This window comes from Molossus molossus, unplaced genomic scaffold (assembly GCF_014108415.1).
Source record: "Molossus molossus isolate mMolMol1 unplaced genomic scaffold, mMolMol1.p scaffold_m16_p_13, whole genome shotgun sequence".
Lineage (NCBI taxonomy): Eukaryota > Metazoa > Chordata > Mammalia > Chiroptera > Molossidae > Molossus > Molossus molossus.
Genome location: NW_023425348.1, coordinates 93,584,568 through 93,598,021, shown reverse-complemented (window position 1 = coordinate 93,598,021; position 13,454 = coordinate 93,584,568). Strand labels below are relative to the sequence as shown.

General features: G+C 62.5%; 1 protein-coding gene across 1 annotated transcript; it reads right to left on the bottom strand.

Moving 5' to 3' along the window:
* Positions 1-4,089: 4,089 nt before the first annotated feature.
* GAL (galanin and GMAP prepropeptide) lies at positions 4,090-7,765 on the bottom strand. Its single transcript, XM_036259683.1, has 5 exons — positions 7,691-7,765; positions 7,138-7,192; positions 5,590-5,676; positions 5,224-5,298; positions 4,090-4,151 (listed from the first exon to the last, which is right to left on the bottom strand). The coding sequence occupies exons 1-5, from the start codon at positions 7,763-7,765 to the stop codon at positions 4,090-4,092; spliced, it is 354 nt and encodes a 117-aa protein (XP_036115576.1).
* Positions 7,766-13,454: the final 5,689 nt, after the last annotated feature.

Genomic DNA, 13,454 nt, shown 5'->3' with positions numbered 1-13,454 from the left:
AAGTGAACTGAAGCAGAGCTTAAGGGTGAACTTTGGAAGAAGACGCTATCGTGAACGCGGCGCTGAGCAGAGAGAGCATCCCGGCGCGACCCGCCCACTGGGCCCGCCTTCAGCTGAGACTCTGGGGGTCTGCTCAGACCCCGTGCTGCCAGGAGGGGGGCTCAGGAGCCCCGGGCCTTCCGAGAACCCGGGAGAATCCAGAGGCAGGTAGATGCGCCCAGGGGGTGGCCCGCCCCCAGTGGCCCACTCCTAGGGAACATCCAGGAGCACAGGAAACCGGACGATATTTCGGTCCCTCTTCCAAAGCAATGTTGACTTCAGTCCTTTTCAGTGTAAGTCGCAACTGTTCCTGAAGTGATCGGAGCTTAATGGAGTTACCTTCTCAGAGTGGCATTCTGTAAGTAAAGATGGTTTAAATATGAGAGAAAGAGCTTGTCCTTATTGCACCCCCTTGACCGTATGTACTCACTGGCCTGGGCCCCCTTTGTGACTGAGGTTGGGCTGCCCGTCGGGCGTCTCAGTTTTGGGTTTATTTTCCCAGACAGGTGGCTTAGCTTAAATCTGTCTTTTCAAGAATCTGCGAAGAGGTTGTAAAAAGTCGACATGCTAACAGAGGACTGTTTCTCTACTCACACTTCTGACACCGAATGTGGGCATTTCCCACCACCGGCGCCCCGACTCTCCGGCCACCAGCTGGTGTCTTGGAATGGGATCGCTTCGGACACAACCCGGGTTAGCGTCAGAGTGCCTGGAGCCCGGGGCCACGAGGCACCGGCCACGGGGCGCGGGTCCGGGTTCCCACACTGTCTGACTTGGCTCCAATCTGAAGCTGCCATGCCCTGTCCTCGGGTCAGACACGTGCAGTGACAGCTCACACGACTCGGGGGGAGACCTTACTCGCTGTCACTGGTTTGTCGTAAAGGATACAGACAGGCGGCCGAGGAAGAGGCACAGGGCGAGGAGTTGGAATGTGGCCACCAACCTCCCGGCATGTGGACGTGGTCACCAACCTCCCGGCATGTGGACGTGGTCACCAACCTCCCGGCATGTGGATGTGGTCACCAACCTCCCGGCACGTGGACGTGGTCACCAACCTCCCGGCACGTGGACGCCGGACTTCACGGAGGCTTCCTCACGGAGGTGTGATCAGTGACCACCCCAGCCCCTCTCCTCCCCGGACGCCGGGGGTGGGGCTGAAGGTCCAAGCTTCTCATCAGGGCCTTGGTTTTCCTGGTGGCCAGTCGCCAGCCTGAAGCCACCCAGCAGCCCACCCAGAGTCACTTCATTTGAACAAAGGCACCTCCTGTCACCTAGGAAACTCCAAGGGAGTCAGGAGCTCACTGTCAGGAGCTGGGGGTAGAGACCAAATGTCCGTTTATGTCACATGCTGAACATTTTCCTTCCTGTCAGTTCACCAGAAGCGGGTGCAGGATCCGGGAAACATGGGGACAAACCAACGCCCCAGAGAGACCCTCTGCTGACGGTGAAACATCCGCAGACACCAACTTGTAACCCTGGTCTTGGCCCTGCGGCTCTGTGTCACTTTACAAAACCCTCCGATACCCCAAATTCCACCAGGACAGGCCTAGTTTGGGGGGCGGGGTGCAGCTTCAAGCCACAAATTATTGTATGAAGTAAGCTAAAACACTGTTTAGGGACCAAGATAAAATGATGGAGAAGTTGAGAAGGTACGAGAACGGCAGTTTGGGTAAGAGACGCTGAAGCAGAAGCGGCCCCTGCTCTGGCCCACGCTGCTCCCACCACGCTGCTCCCACAGGCCTCAGCACAGTGGGGGGGCTGCGCTGGGTGGGCGCTCCGGGTGGGCCGCCCTGCCTCACCCTGCTTCTGCCGCAGGCCCCGATGACCCCGGTGACGTGCGATGCCAGCTCTTCCTGTGCTGTCCCCTCCGTCTGTTCTTCGGCGGCGGCCTGTCCAGGCCTAATGGGGTTGTTGGTTTTCTTATTGTTGGGTTGTAAGATTCCTTTGTATGTTTTGGAAAACAGTCCTTGATCAGACGTGTCTCGTGCAAATGTTTTCTCCGCGTCTAGGACCTGGCTTCTTGTGGTCTGGCACGCAGGGTGGGCCGGGGCTGGGCCAGGGTGCCCAGGCCGCTGGGGAGACGGGCACGCAGCTCTCAGAGACTGGGCAGGAAGGCTGCGGGCATCAGCAAGTAGACGGGGCGTGGCCCCAGCCAGCAGGCCTCCCGGGTGCTCACCAGGAGTGCAGATTCTGCCCAAAGCCCTCCGGAATCGCGCTCTGGGGAATGGCCTGGTGCCCCCCAAGTCCAAGAGAATTAATGAAATGGGAAGGAAGGGAGGGCAGGGAGTAAAGGGTGGCCCACTGTCTAGAGGCACGCGGAGCTGGACCGCACACTGGGTCTGAGCGCGGTCCCTGCAGACGGGGAACAGCCCAGCGAGTCTCAGAACCACAGGGAAGAGGCTGGAAGGGCGGCCCAGCGCCTCCTCGGGGGGTCAGGGAGCAGGAGCAGGAGAGAGTGACGAGGGCTCAGGTCCCCTCTGTGTCCATGTCCTCCTGGAGCAGTTCTTCAGGTGCCATCCCTGGGGGACTGTTAAAGACACAGTCCCAGACTCTGAATGCTGCGGTCTGTGGGCCCCCTGGCGCCCTGAGGACACCCTGTGCAGCCAGGGCGAGAACCACGCAGGGCAAAGGCGCGGGAACACCGCCCCACCCCCACAGACCTGTCTCATGGCCCGACAGGCGGCCTCCATCGCTGCCCATGTTCTCCCCGGTCTCCGGGGCGCCCGTCTTCCCGCTCAGGGGACACACCTGTCCCTGCCGGTTTATGGAGCTGTTCCCACACCCTGGCTTTCCCGCAGCCGGACAGGGCACACATCTCCGCGTCTATAAAGCAGTTAGGGTTTTCAGGACATTCACCTTTCTGCCTGGACCACACGAATTTTAATACCGCACCTGTGGTTCCCCCTCTCACTCCCAGCCGGACCCTGCTGGCTCTTTCTTTCCTGCTTATCACGTGTCACACGACACCCACCTGTCATGCTTCGGTTGCTATGACGTTGTGTCCGCCCCCCCCCCTCCAAGGACCAGCCCCCAAGGGCAGGGTCCAATCTGTCTTATGTTTTTGTCTCAGTAACAGACTTGCCTTCGTAAGTGTGTTTGACTCAATTTAATGTGACCCCACTCCAGCTTTCTTTCCTTTTTCTTTCTAATCCTCACCTGAGGATGTGGTTTTTATTTTATTTTATTTTTTTTAGAGAGAGAGAGAGAGACATTGATCAGTTGCCTCCCGTATGCATCTGACCGGGGACTGAACTTGCAACCTGGTGTACAGACGATGCTCCAACCAGCTGAGCCACCTGGCCAGGGCTCCAGCTTTGTCTTTTGTTTGTTTTTGTTTTTCAAATCCTCACCCCAGGATACTTTTCCATTTATCTTCAGATAGAGTGGGAGGGGGCAGAGTGAAACATTGATGTGAGAGAGACACATCAACTGGTTGCCTCCTGCACAACCCTGACCAGGACTGGGGATCGAACCCAACAGAGGTACGTGCCCTTGACCGGAATCGAACCCGCAACTCTTCGGTCTGCAAGCTGACGCTCTAATTGTCGAGCCACACCGGCAGGGGCTCCAGACTTGTCTTTTTTTAAATCCTCACCTGAGGACATTTTTCCATTTTTTATTAAGAAAGAGCGGGAGGGAGAGAGGAAGGAAGAGAAACAGTGATGTGAGAGAGACACATCGAGTGGTTGCCACCCACATGACACCAGCTGGGGTCAGGGACAAACTGTAACCGAGGTAAATGCCCTTAGCGGGAACCGCACCCGGGTCTCCCGGTCTGCGGGCCGACGCTCTAACCGCTGGGCCACACCGGCCGGGGCCAGCTTGTCTTTTACAGCACCTTGGCGGTGGTGTCCGGACCGGCACCAGGAAGAAAGACAACGAAAGCACTTCTGGTTTTTATTTTGGGGCTCAAAACAATTACCAGAGGGGGAAATCGTACATTACAACAACACAGCATCAACGCAGAGGACGGGCGGGGGACGGACTGCGCAGGTCGGCACGGCGGACCCTCGGGACTGCCCGGACGGCTTCACGCGGCTCCCTCCGGACTCACTGCTCTGCGTCTTCCCAGGGAACGGCCGGCAGGAGCAGGGGCACCCGGGGCCCGGCCTCTGCAACGGGACGGGACTCGGGTGACGGGCCCTACCACCGCCCGGAGGACAGTCACAGCTCACCGCCCAGACGCAGGGTGGCCGCGGCGCAGATCCCCGCCACACAGCCTTCCTCACCCCTGCTGACAAGTCCCCTGCTCAGCATGCATCTGAAACTGTCAGACTTTAAATCCATGCTTTAAGGAAGTATAAATCTTGGTCGAGTAGTAGAGATTGGTATCTCCTAATGGAAGAAGTCCATGTCACAAAATTCAAAACAGAAAGTAAAAAAACAGAAAAACTCGGGAAGGGTTGACGGGTCCTGCTGGGGGCCTGGGCAGAGACCGCCCGGAGGCGCCCCTGGGCTCACACGGGCCTCGGTGACTTGGTTCTGAGATGTCGAAGTCCTTGTCCCCACGCTCCCTCTTCTGAGGAAAGGCAGCAGGCCTTACGTGTCCCCACCTGCCCCGTCCCCCTCCCACCCCCACCTGAAGTCCCTCAACCAAGGCTGTGCAGCCCGAGAGCAAACAGGTCAAGACAGAAGCGGAATCAGCTGTCAAATTCACACAGAATCGTGACAGCCAAAGTCTCCCGGGGCATCACAGTGTCGGTCTCCCCGTGACCCGCCCCCACGCCATGGTTCACGCTGAGCGTGTGCCTCCCACAGGCCGTGGACCGGGGAGATGCCCGAGGGGCCAGGCTGGCGCTGTGGACCTGTGGACGAAGGACAGGCAGCAGAGCGCCAGGGCCGAGCCCGAGGGGAGCCTGCCCCAAGTGCGGAAGGAAAGACCTGAACTGAAACGCGGCTCCTCCTGATGGCTTATGAGATAAGGGTTCAGACGGCCTGCGGAACCTGGCCTGGGGTGTACTGAGGCCGTGCAGGGATGGTCTGTCTCCCTGGAAGCAGTCAGTCTGATGACCCTTCCCAGGGACCGTGGGGGGCGGGCAGCAACCCCAGCTGGCCGCTGGCCCGGCATTGGTGACATTGTGGGGCGCCCACGTGCAGCAGAAGTCTGGCAATCCCCTCCCGGCCAGCGGCCAGGTGCCCAGGGGTCTAAGAGGTGGGGGTGTCAATCGGGCACATTCCACATACCTTTGAGATGCAAGGAAGTCAGCAACTCCATCACCCTGCGTGCAACGTTCTCGGGCAAAGGCCTGTCTGAGCCCCCTAGAAACCAGAAAAGGTTGCCGTCTGCAACCTCCCACAGGCACCCTGAGGTCAGTGACCCCTCCCCCCAGCATGAAGGCACCCTGGTGACCCAGGACCTCTCCTGGAGCCCCGAGCCTCGGAGGGCTCTCTGCCATCCCTGCGCTGCCCCACGTCTTACTCTCGGGTCTTGCTGCTTCTGTCTCTAGCAGTGGACAGATGTGGCCGGGCCGGGCTCAGGCCACCGCCCTGTGCACCCAGGAGGTGACAGACAGGGGAGCAACTCGGAGCCCCGGGGTGGAAGCCCCTCACCTGCCCTCGCGTCGTCTTCGGGCTGGAGTCCCCGCTTGCCAGCGAGGCCGTGCTTGTCCTGGAGGGACCTGTGGTTGTCAACGGCATCTGCAGACCCGAGAGGACAGCGTGAGTGTCATCACTGCACCCGTCTCCGCCCACACCCCGAGGACCACACGGCTGGTGACCAAAGTGCTCGCAGCCCCGTGGGAACCGTAGAAGAGGGGAGGACACTGTCCACAATGTGTACTGGGGCCCGAGGCCCCTGCGTTACCAGGTGCTGGGGCGCCGCAGGACCAGGGCCCGGGGCGCACAGGCCTGGTGCAGCGGGGAGCACGAGGAGGACCCCAGCAGTGACAGGGGCTGAAAACAAGGGGGGGCACCAGAGAATCTTAAGTTCGATATAATCAGATTTTTATTCTTCAAAGACCACTCTGGCAGCTGTGTGGGAGGTGGGCTGGAGGAGGGGGAGAGACAGACTCACGTGGCAGGGGGGCGGGGGACTGCGTCTGTGTGTGCCTGTTGGGTGGTGTGAATCCTGAAAGATCCCTTAAGAAGTTATTGGAAAAAAGAATGAGGTTCTAAACCAAGTGGCTGGCCTGAAGGGAAGGGGCTCGGTTTGGGGCACAGGAGATGGAGGAGAAGCGAGGTAGTGGGGGGGTTCTGGCTGCTGGGCCTGGTGGGTTGTGCCATCTGCCAGGCCCGACGAAGGGAACGACCTCATTTTTGCAGACGCAGTGTTCCTGGCACTAGAGGTAGAGGAGCGATGAGCAGCTGACCCTTCCGACACGGGGTGTCGGCCTGTCACTGTGGGCGGAGTGAGGGCAAAGCGACAGGGGAACTTGACGTGGACGAGAATGTTTCCTAACTCAGGGTGCCGTCTCCGGGGCTTTCAACCCAAAGTGACAGAAACACCTTCTTGTTGAAGGGTTCCTCCTGCCTTTGGGGCAAGTAGCACCCGGAGGTGCTTCCCAGGGGGGAGTACGCGGGGTTGCGAAGGATCCGGGAAAACGCGCGCCCCTTGAACCAGTGCCAAGTCCACGTGGGACCTGAGACCGAACACCCCCCCTGGATCCTGCCTGTGGCCCATCTGGATTTGCCCTCTGTGCCCGGGCACTCGGGCACTCCAGGAGATGGACGAAACAACCATCTGAGTAGGAGAAAGTGTGTATTTAAACTCCGGGATTAAGAAGTAAAACAGCTCCCGGGGGAGGGGGTGGGGCAGCCCTGAGGAACGGGGCAAAGGGGGAAGTCGGTGGAGACGTGCTCAGGGCTGCAGGACAGGTCAGGGTTCAACCCCCAGCGGTGCCTCAAGGCTGGGGACGGGTCAGGGGTGGGGACAGTCCCTCTGCAGGAGGGAGGGAGCTGAGTACAGTGGAATACAGAGTGGGGGACGGGCCACCTAGAGAGGCGTCAAATGTCTTTAACCTACACGGACACCCGTCCTGTCTCAGGAAACGCCATCCCTTTATCTCAGTGACACTGGGCCAACCACGTGTCCGAGTGACCGCTGCTACGCCAGCCCGCGGAGCTCGTTCAGTGTCCCCAGAGACGGCGCGTGTCACTTACGTGGGCCAAGAAGGTAGCCAGCGCTGTTCAGGGTCCAGCCCCTCTTTTCCTTCACCTTAAATGGGAGAAGGGGGTCAGAGGGCAAGAGCTGTGTGGGCTCAGGGCCCCAAAGGCAGCTCCGGGTATGGCCCCGCCTGCCCCCCAGGCCCAGACTCGGAGACCGCAGCACTGTCACCGGCGGCTTCACTTATGCTCACACGACGAGCGAAGTGCAAACCATTCAAGTGAGCGGAGCCGCCGGTGACGTCCCCGGGCGTCCAGCACAGGGGCCTGTAAACCCGGTGCTCTGGGAGCGGCCGGGAATTCCGGGGCTGCCCCAACCCGCTGCGCTGTGCGGCCGGTCCGCCCACTCGCCTCACGAGCCCTTCTCGGGGCCACGGGCGGCTCCCCGCGCACCGCTGCGGCGCGGGCTCCACGGGGCGGCCCCTCTGAGCGGGGGCGCCGCGGTTCCCAGAGGGGCTGGTGGCGCAGCTGGAGCCCGCCCCGCCCCGGCCCCCCCCAGTCCGGTTCCCCATCGCCCCTTCCCGGGAGGGCCGTCCCGCCCTGCACTTACCGGGGACCCGAGGGCGGCCGCTAGGGCGGAGGCGAGGAGCAGGCAGGAGAGCAGCGGGGCGCCGCCTCGGGGCATCTGCGAGGGGAGGGCGGGGGCGGCCTCAGCGCACGTCGGGGAGCTCGGCCCGACCCCAGCCCCGGCGGGACGGAGGGTGCGGAGGACCAGCGGTTTGTGCCCCAGCGGCCAGTGCCCGGACGGGGGGCGAGGGGTGAGGGGCGAGGGGCGAGGGGCGAGGGGCGAGGGGCGAGGGGCGAGGGGCGAGGGGAGGGACGGGGGGCGAGGGGCGAGGGGAGGGACGGGGGGCGAGGGGCGAGGGGCGGGGGGCGGGGGGCGAGGGGCGGGGGGCGGGGCAGAGCGTCCAGCGCAGGCGGCTGCTGGGCGCGGGAACGCGGAGAAGGGGCACCCCCGCTGGGCCCCGAGCGGGTACCTTGAGCGGCGGCGGGTCCCGAGGTGTCAGTGTCCGGCGGGTGTCGGCGGGTGTCGGCGGGTCCGGTCGGGTCGGGTCGGGCCGGGTCGGGCCGGGGACGCTCACCGCATGGCACGGCCGCGGGGCACGGAGGCAGGAAGCGCGGGGGTCGGGCTCCTTCCACGTGTCAGCGCCCGGAGCTGCCGCCGCTATTTATGCTTCGTGGCCAAGTCACGGGGCTCAGTTCCCGCCTCCCCTTCGGAATGCGGGGGCGGGGGGGGGGGGCGGCGGGAGCGACCGCAACACTCTGCTCTTTAGGGGGCTCCAAGCTTCAGGGGAGGGCCATGTAGTGGTCTGTATTGGGGGAGGGGTCGCGGGGACAGCGGAGAGACCCCTCCAAGCCCCGCGGGGCAGACCCCATCACTCTGAATGGAGAGCCTCTACCAGCCCATGCAGAGAGCCCCCCAAACAGGCATGGAGAGCCCTCAACACCCTGGGTCATTGCGGGGCAGAAAGCCCCAACCGCATGACCAGGGCCCGGTCCCAGCCCCGCACTCCCTGCCAGGATGCCACCAGCTCCATGGCCCAGACGCTGGAAGGGCCCTGCAGGACAGCCCTGGGCACCCTGTCCGCTTCCTGGCACCTAGCTTGTCCACCTCTGGGTTCCCAGTGGCCTTCAGGTGCCCAGTCCTGTTTTGCTAAAAGGGGGCAAATCAGCCAGAGATGCTGGGCGGTGGGCCTGGGAGACCAGTCCCTCCCTAAGTTGTGGGTGCCCTACACCCCATGGGCACTGCTGGCTTAGAGTGGGTCCCTGCCCACGTTCTCCTGCTGTCTCCCGGGCTCAGGGCACAGAGCAGTCTTGAGCAAGATCATGTAGTGGTCAAGCCCTCAGGGACCTGGGGGACCAGAGCAGAGACCAGCTCAGCTCCCGGAGGGGGCCGAGGGGGCAGCGAGCAGGGCAGCAGAAACAGGCAGTGGCAGGCGGCAAAGGAATCAGGCGGGAACCGGCCCTCCTTGCTTGCCCCAGGAATACTTCCTGCGCTGGAGCCGGGCCCAGCGGGTCCCTTCCCTGCTCAGACCTCAGGGCACACGGAGCCGGGGCACCTCCAGGCTTCTAAAGAGGGGTGAGGCCCTCAAGCAAAAACTTGCCTCAACCCCTCCTCCCTGGCCATTGACGTCCCCAGGAGTGGCACAGAGGCAGCCCCTGCCTGTAGGTGCCAACCAGCCCCAAGTTAGTTCCCGGGGGGCTGCAGCCCTCTCCCCACCCACCCAGCTGAACATTAGCTTGACTGGTGTCATCGGGGAGGGGTGCTGGCAGGGAGGCGTGGCTTGGCGAGGGGTCTCAGGAAGACTCCCGGCTGCGGCTGTGGCTGCGGTTGTTCTCGAGGGCACCCCCACTTCTGGCAGCCTAGGCAGGAAGACAGGAGGGGCAGGAGCCTGCCCAGGAGCCACGGTAATTCCCAGGACACCTTTCCCCCGGGGGGGGGGGGCAGCGGGAGCTGGGGGCAGAGAGAAGCAGTTTCCTGTCCCTCATCACGGGAGCGATGGTCATGCCGCGTCATGCCCTGTGCCCTCGTATGTAGACGACATTGAGGGTGGGCAGAGGCCAACCACAGGGACCCCCGGCTACCTGAGAAATGCCACCACCTTTTGAGAACTGCCGGCTGCAGGGGGGAGTTGCCAGCATTCGGGAACTCGCTCTTCCTTTGAGAAGGAACGTGTCCCGTGCAGGCCCAGCTTGGCCGGTTTCCCCTGGGCCTGTGTCCCGGGTTAGAGAGGTGCCTCTTGCCCTCAATGAGAGCTTGAGGAGCTCTCTGCTTTCAACCTGCTTCGTCAAGGAGCCTCTCAGTCTGAAGAAGCAGAAATTCTCCACTGAAAACTTGGGTCCAGGACAGAATCGGCATTGAGGTCTCACAGTGGGAGGGGGCGGCCCCTGCGGACCAGCGGGGTGCACGTCCGCCCTGCACTTAGGTGGGGTCCTCAAACTTGTGTCCGAATAGCCCCAGACCTTCCGGAAGCAGAACCCTCCTGAGAGCGGGCTGGGGGGTGGCAAGAGGGCCCTGGCGTGGACCCGAGGGGACGTGGCACTCGGACTCGGGAACAGGAAGGTATGCAGTAACCAGACACCTGCCCTCTGGCCACGCCCCACGTGTCTCGTGGGAAAGTCATAAGCAGTGTTCCCTGGTGTTATGAGCCCACTCAGCAAAGCTCTGCGTGGTGAGCCTGTGCGCAGACCAAGCCCTTCTTCCCAGTTCAGAGTCTGCCACCACGACCCGCTGGGCGGACAGCAGGGCCGCTTGTCCCCTGTCCGGCTGTGACGGGAGATGGACGAGCCGGTGGGCGTGGGCAGAGGCGGAGTGGGCCCCTGTGACGTCCGGGCAGCACGCTCAGGAGGACGGGCGGCCACGTCCCCACGGCCGTGTTCTCATGGGCTCTGTGCCCGGCAGTGACCCGACGGGGGTCACTGTCAGCTTGTCGTCTCGAAGACGGCCCAGTGTGTGGCAGACAAATGGGTCACCAGTAGAGTAATGGGAACCGGCAGAAAGCACGATCGCACCTGCATCGCCCGCTGGCCACCTCCCCTCAGAAGTCCTGTTCACCACAGACAGCCCTCCGGTCCGACGAGCAGAGAGCCGGGCGCAGAGAAACCCGGCTGTGCCCGCTCTGGGGCTCGGCCGTGCCCCCGGGGGGACGCTGCCTCCCCACCACCCTGGCTGCAGCAGGGAGGTCCACAGCAGACGTCCCTGCCCTCCGGGAGACCAAGACACAAACTATTTTGTACAAATAACTGCCTTGTTATCGTGAGGCCTGTTGATTCAGGGAGCCTGGCGGGTGAACAGGATGGGGCCCAGCACATTCCAGGTGGAGGGGTCACATGGGTAGGCCCTCACTTAGGTTCGTCTCCCTTCCTCCGTCCAGCTGCCTGGGATGTAGGTGCGAGGGCTGGAGTTGAGCAGTCGTTTTGGATCACAAGGTAATGACTGTGGATGACAGCAAGACCAAAGGAGTCTGGGTCCTTGGGCTGCCCACCTCTAGGCTCTTAGGCCAATGTTATTTGTTTTCTATTATGATTATATGTAGTTGGAATTAGTCCTGTTTAAAACAGTGTTTCATGCCCTGGCTGGTGTGGCTTAGTAGTTAAAGCATCATCCCAAGCACGAAAGGGTCTTGGGTTCGATTTTCGGTCAGGGCACATATCTAGGTTTTGGGTTCAATCTCTGGTCGGGGTGTGTACAGTAAGGCAACCAATCTCTCTCTCTCTCTCTCTCTCTCTCTCTCTCTCTCTCTCTCTCAATAAACATACCTCGGGTGAGGATGAAAAGAGAAAGAGAAACTGGGAGGAGATGCTGACAAGCGGCACTGCCTGCCGCTGATCTCATTGCTTCTGGGGAGACCGGGAAATGGCTCAGGGATCTAAAGTGGGCTGTTATTCCACCCTTGACCCCCCTCCTTGCTTTCCTGCTGCTGGCCCCACCCTCCCAGCCCCACTCCAGCTACCCGGTCTGCAGGAAAATATCCTGAGCCGCTCCTTGGAAACAGCTCGGTAAGGTGCAGTGTGATGAGCGTTTGGCTACAGCGGACGTCGCGGGAAGCGTCGGAGTGGTCCCCGAGTACTCGGTCCCTCGGTGTGGAGACTCGCTCACCTTGACCACAGGAGCAATCGGGGCTTTAACCAGGGGTGCAGGCTGGGGGGGGCAGGAACATTGGATGAGAGGGTTCTGCCCTCCTGTTAGGCAGCCTTTGGGGAGAGCCCTCCTTTCACTTCCTCCGAACATCTTGCTGGAAATGGGGTCTCCTGTAGGGACAGTACTGGCAGAACCCCACTGACATCCAGGTCCAGGGGACGCTGGACGGGATGCTGGTGTAGGCGATGTGCAGGCTCTGCCTCGGGGTGGCACAGTTTTGTGAAGTTGGAAGCGAGCCGTGTGCCATGGCCGCCGAGCGCCACCGCCGGGTTCTCCCCGGAGATGCCGAGTCGAGGGGCGGAGTCTGTGCTCTGCGGCCGGATCCCGGGTTCGCGTTCACCCGTGCTGCTGCTGCCCGCCCGCAGTGCCCGTGCCCTGGCATCGGGAGGGGTGACGCAGGTGCTCTGCAGAGTGGCTGGCTCGGCCCCGAATGCCGCCACCTCCCGGGGAGATGGGAGAACCAAGACCAGCGTCCCCAGAAGAACCAGAGACAGCGGCTGTCCTGGGGACCAGAGGGGCCTCTCATGAAGCCCACAACCCCGCACCAGCTGCACCCCACACTGTGCAAACCCAGCTCCCCAGGTATTCCTCGGTGAGTGGAGTGGGGCACCTTGCCCTGGAAGGTCCCACTTTGGTCGCCATCCGTACCCGGGCTCCGGTGCAGCCATCCTTGCCTTCCTGTGCGGAGCCGCCAGCACCTCCCCAGCTCCCAGCCCTGCCCCCCCCCTGCCCTGGACTCTGCCAGGAAGTCCCCACCTCCCAGCCCGCCCCCCAGGACCCCTCCGAGCCCTGCCCTCCCCTCCTGCCTCTCCCACCTCCATGCCAGTACCCCCCAGGGGAGAGTCCACCCAGACAAGCCTCCCAGGGGACATGGCTGCTGGTCAGAGGCCTGGCCCCCTGCTGGGAGTCCAGGAAGTCATCTGTGCCCTGGGGTGACTCATGCAGGTGGGTTTTTTCCTGGCAGCTCAGCCTGGAGGAGGGCAGAGCTGATGCCCTGCGGTTGGGGTGCAGGAAGCTGCTGACCCAGCTGCAGGCTTCTCCTGTTTCCGGCCCCTGAGTTGAGCAGCAGCTCCCCAGGGACATGTGGGAGCCCATCTGGCTAATGGGATGTGGGTGCCGAGGGAGACGGCAGGTGGTTGGGGGGCCAGAGGGAGGCACAGTGTCCGAAGCAGGCGGGTGTTTGCCCCTGGGGGTCTGGGCTCTGCAGAAAGGCAGCCTCATTGTGTGGCCACCCCTCAGGGACACAGACTTCGGAGACAAGGAGCATTTCAAAGCCCTTTAATAGAAGAACAACCTGCACAAAAAAAGGCGCAGTGAGTGCTGGGCTGGCTGGACGTTGGCACAGGCGCAGTGCCCAGCCCCCGTCAGGGTGGACGTGCCCCCCTCCCCGGACTCCCAGCGCAGGGAAGGACTGTGTGGGTGGGCTTTGCGCTTTGCTCCAGCGTGGGCTTCCTCCTCCTCCGTCTGAGCTCCCTTTGCGTGGCCTCGAGACCACCGTCCGAGGGCACCTGCCTGAGTCAGCGCGGCCGAGCCGGTGGAGGGCGGCCGTGGCCGGCTGTGGCCGGCTCAGCGTGGAGGGTGAGTGAGTCACTCAGAAAGCAGCGGGCACAGCGATGGTGCTGGCTCACGTCACAGGTCAGCCAGGCTGTGGGGAAGAGCCGCCCCCACCGGC

What these genes read in the sequence shown, in the direction of transcription:
- GAL (XM_036259683.1), bottom strand. Translation starts at nt 7,765, where the DNA reads ATGCCCCGAGGCGGCGCCCCGCTGCTCTCCTGCCTGCTCCTCGCCTCC. An exon ending in TGGCTACCTTCTTGGCCCAC is followed by an intron (nt 5,677 to 7,137) that starts GTAAGTGACACG and finishes TCGGGTCTGCAG; the next exon opens with ATGCCGTTGACAACCACAGG. An exon ending in CGAAGACGACGCGAGGGCAG is followed by an intron (nt 5,299 to 5,589) that starts GTGAGGGGCTTC and finishes TCTGGTTTCTAG; the next exon opens with GGGGCTCAGACAGGCCTTTG.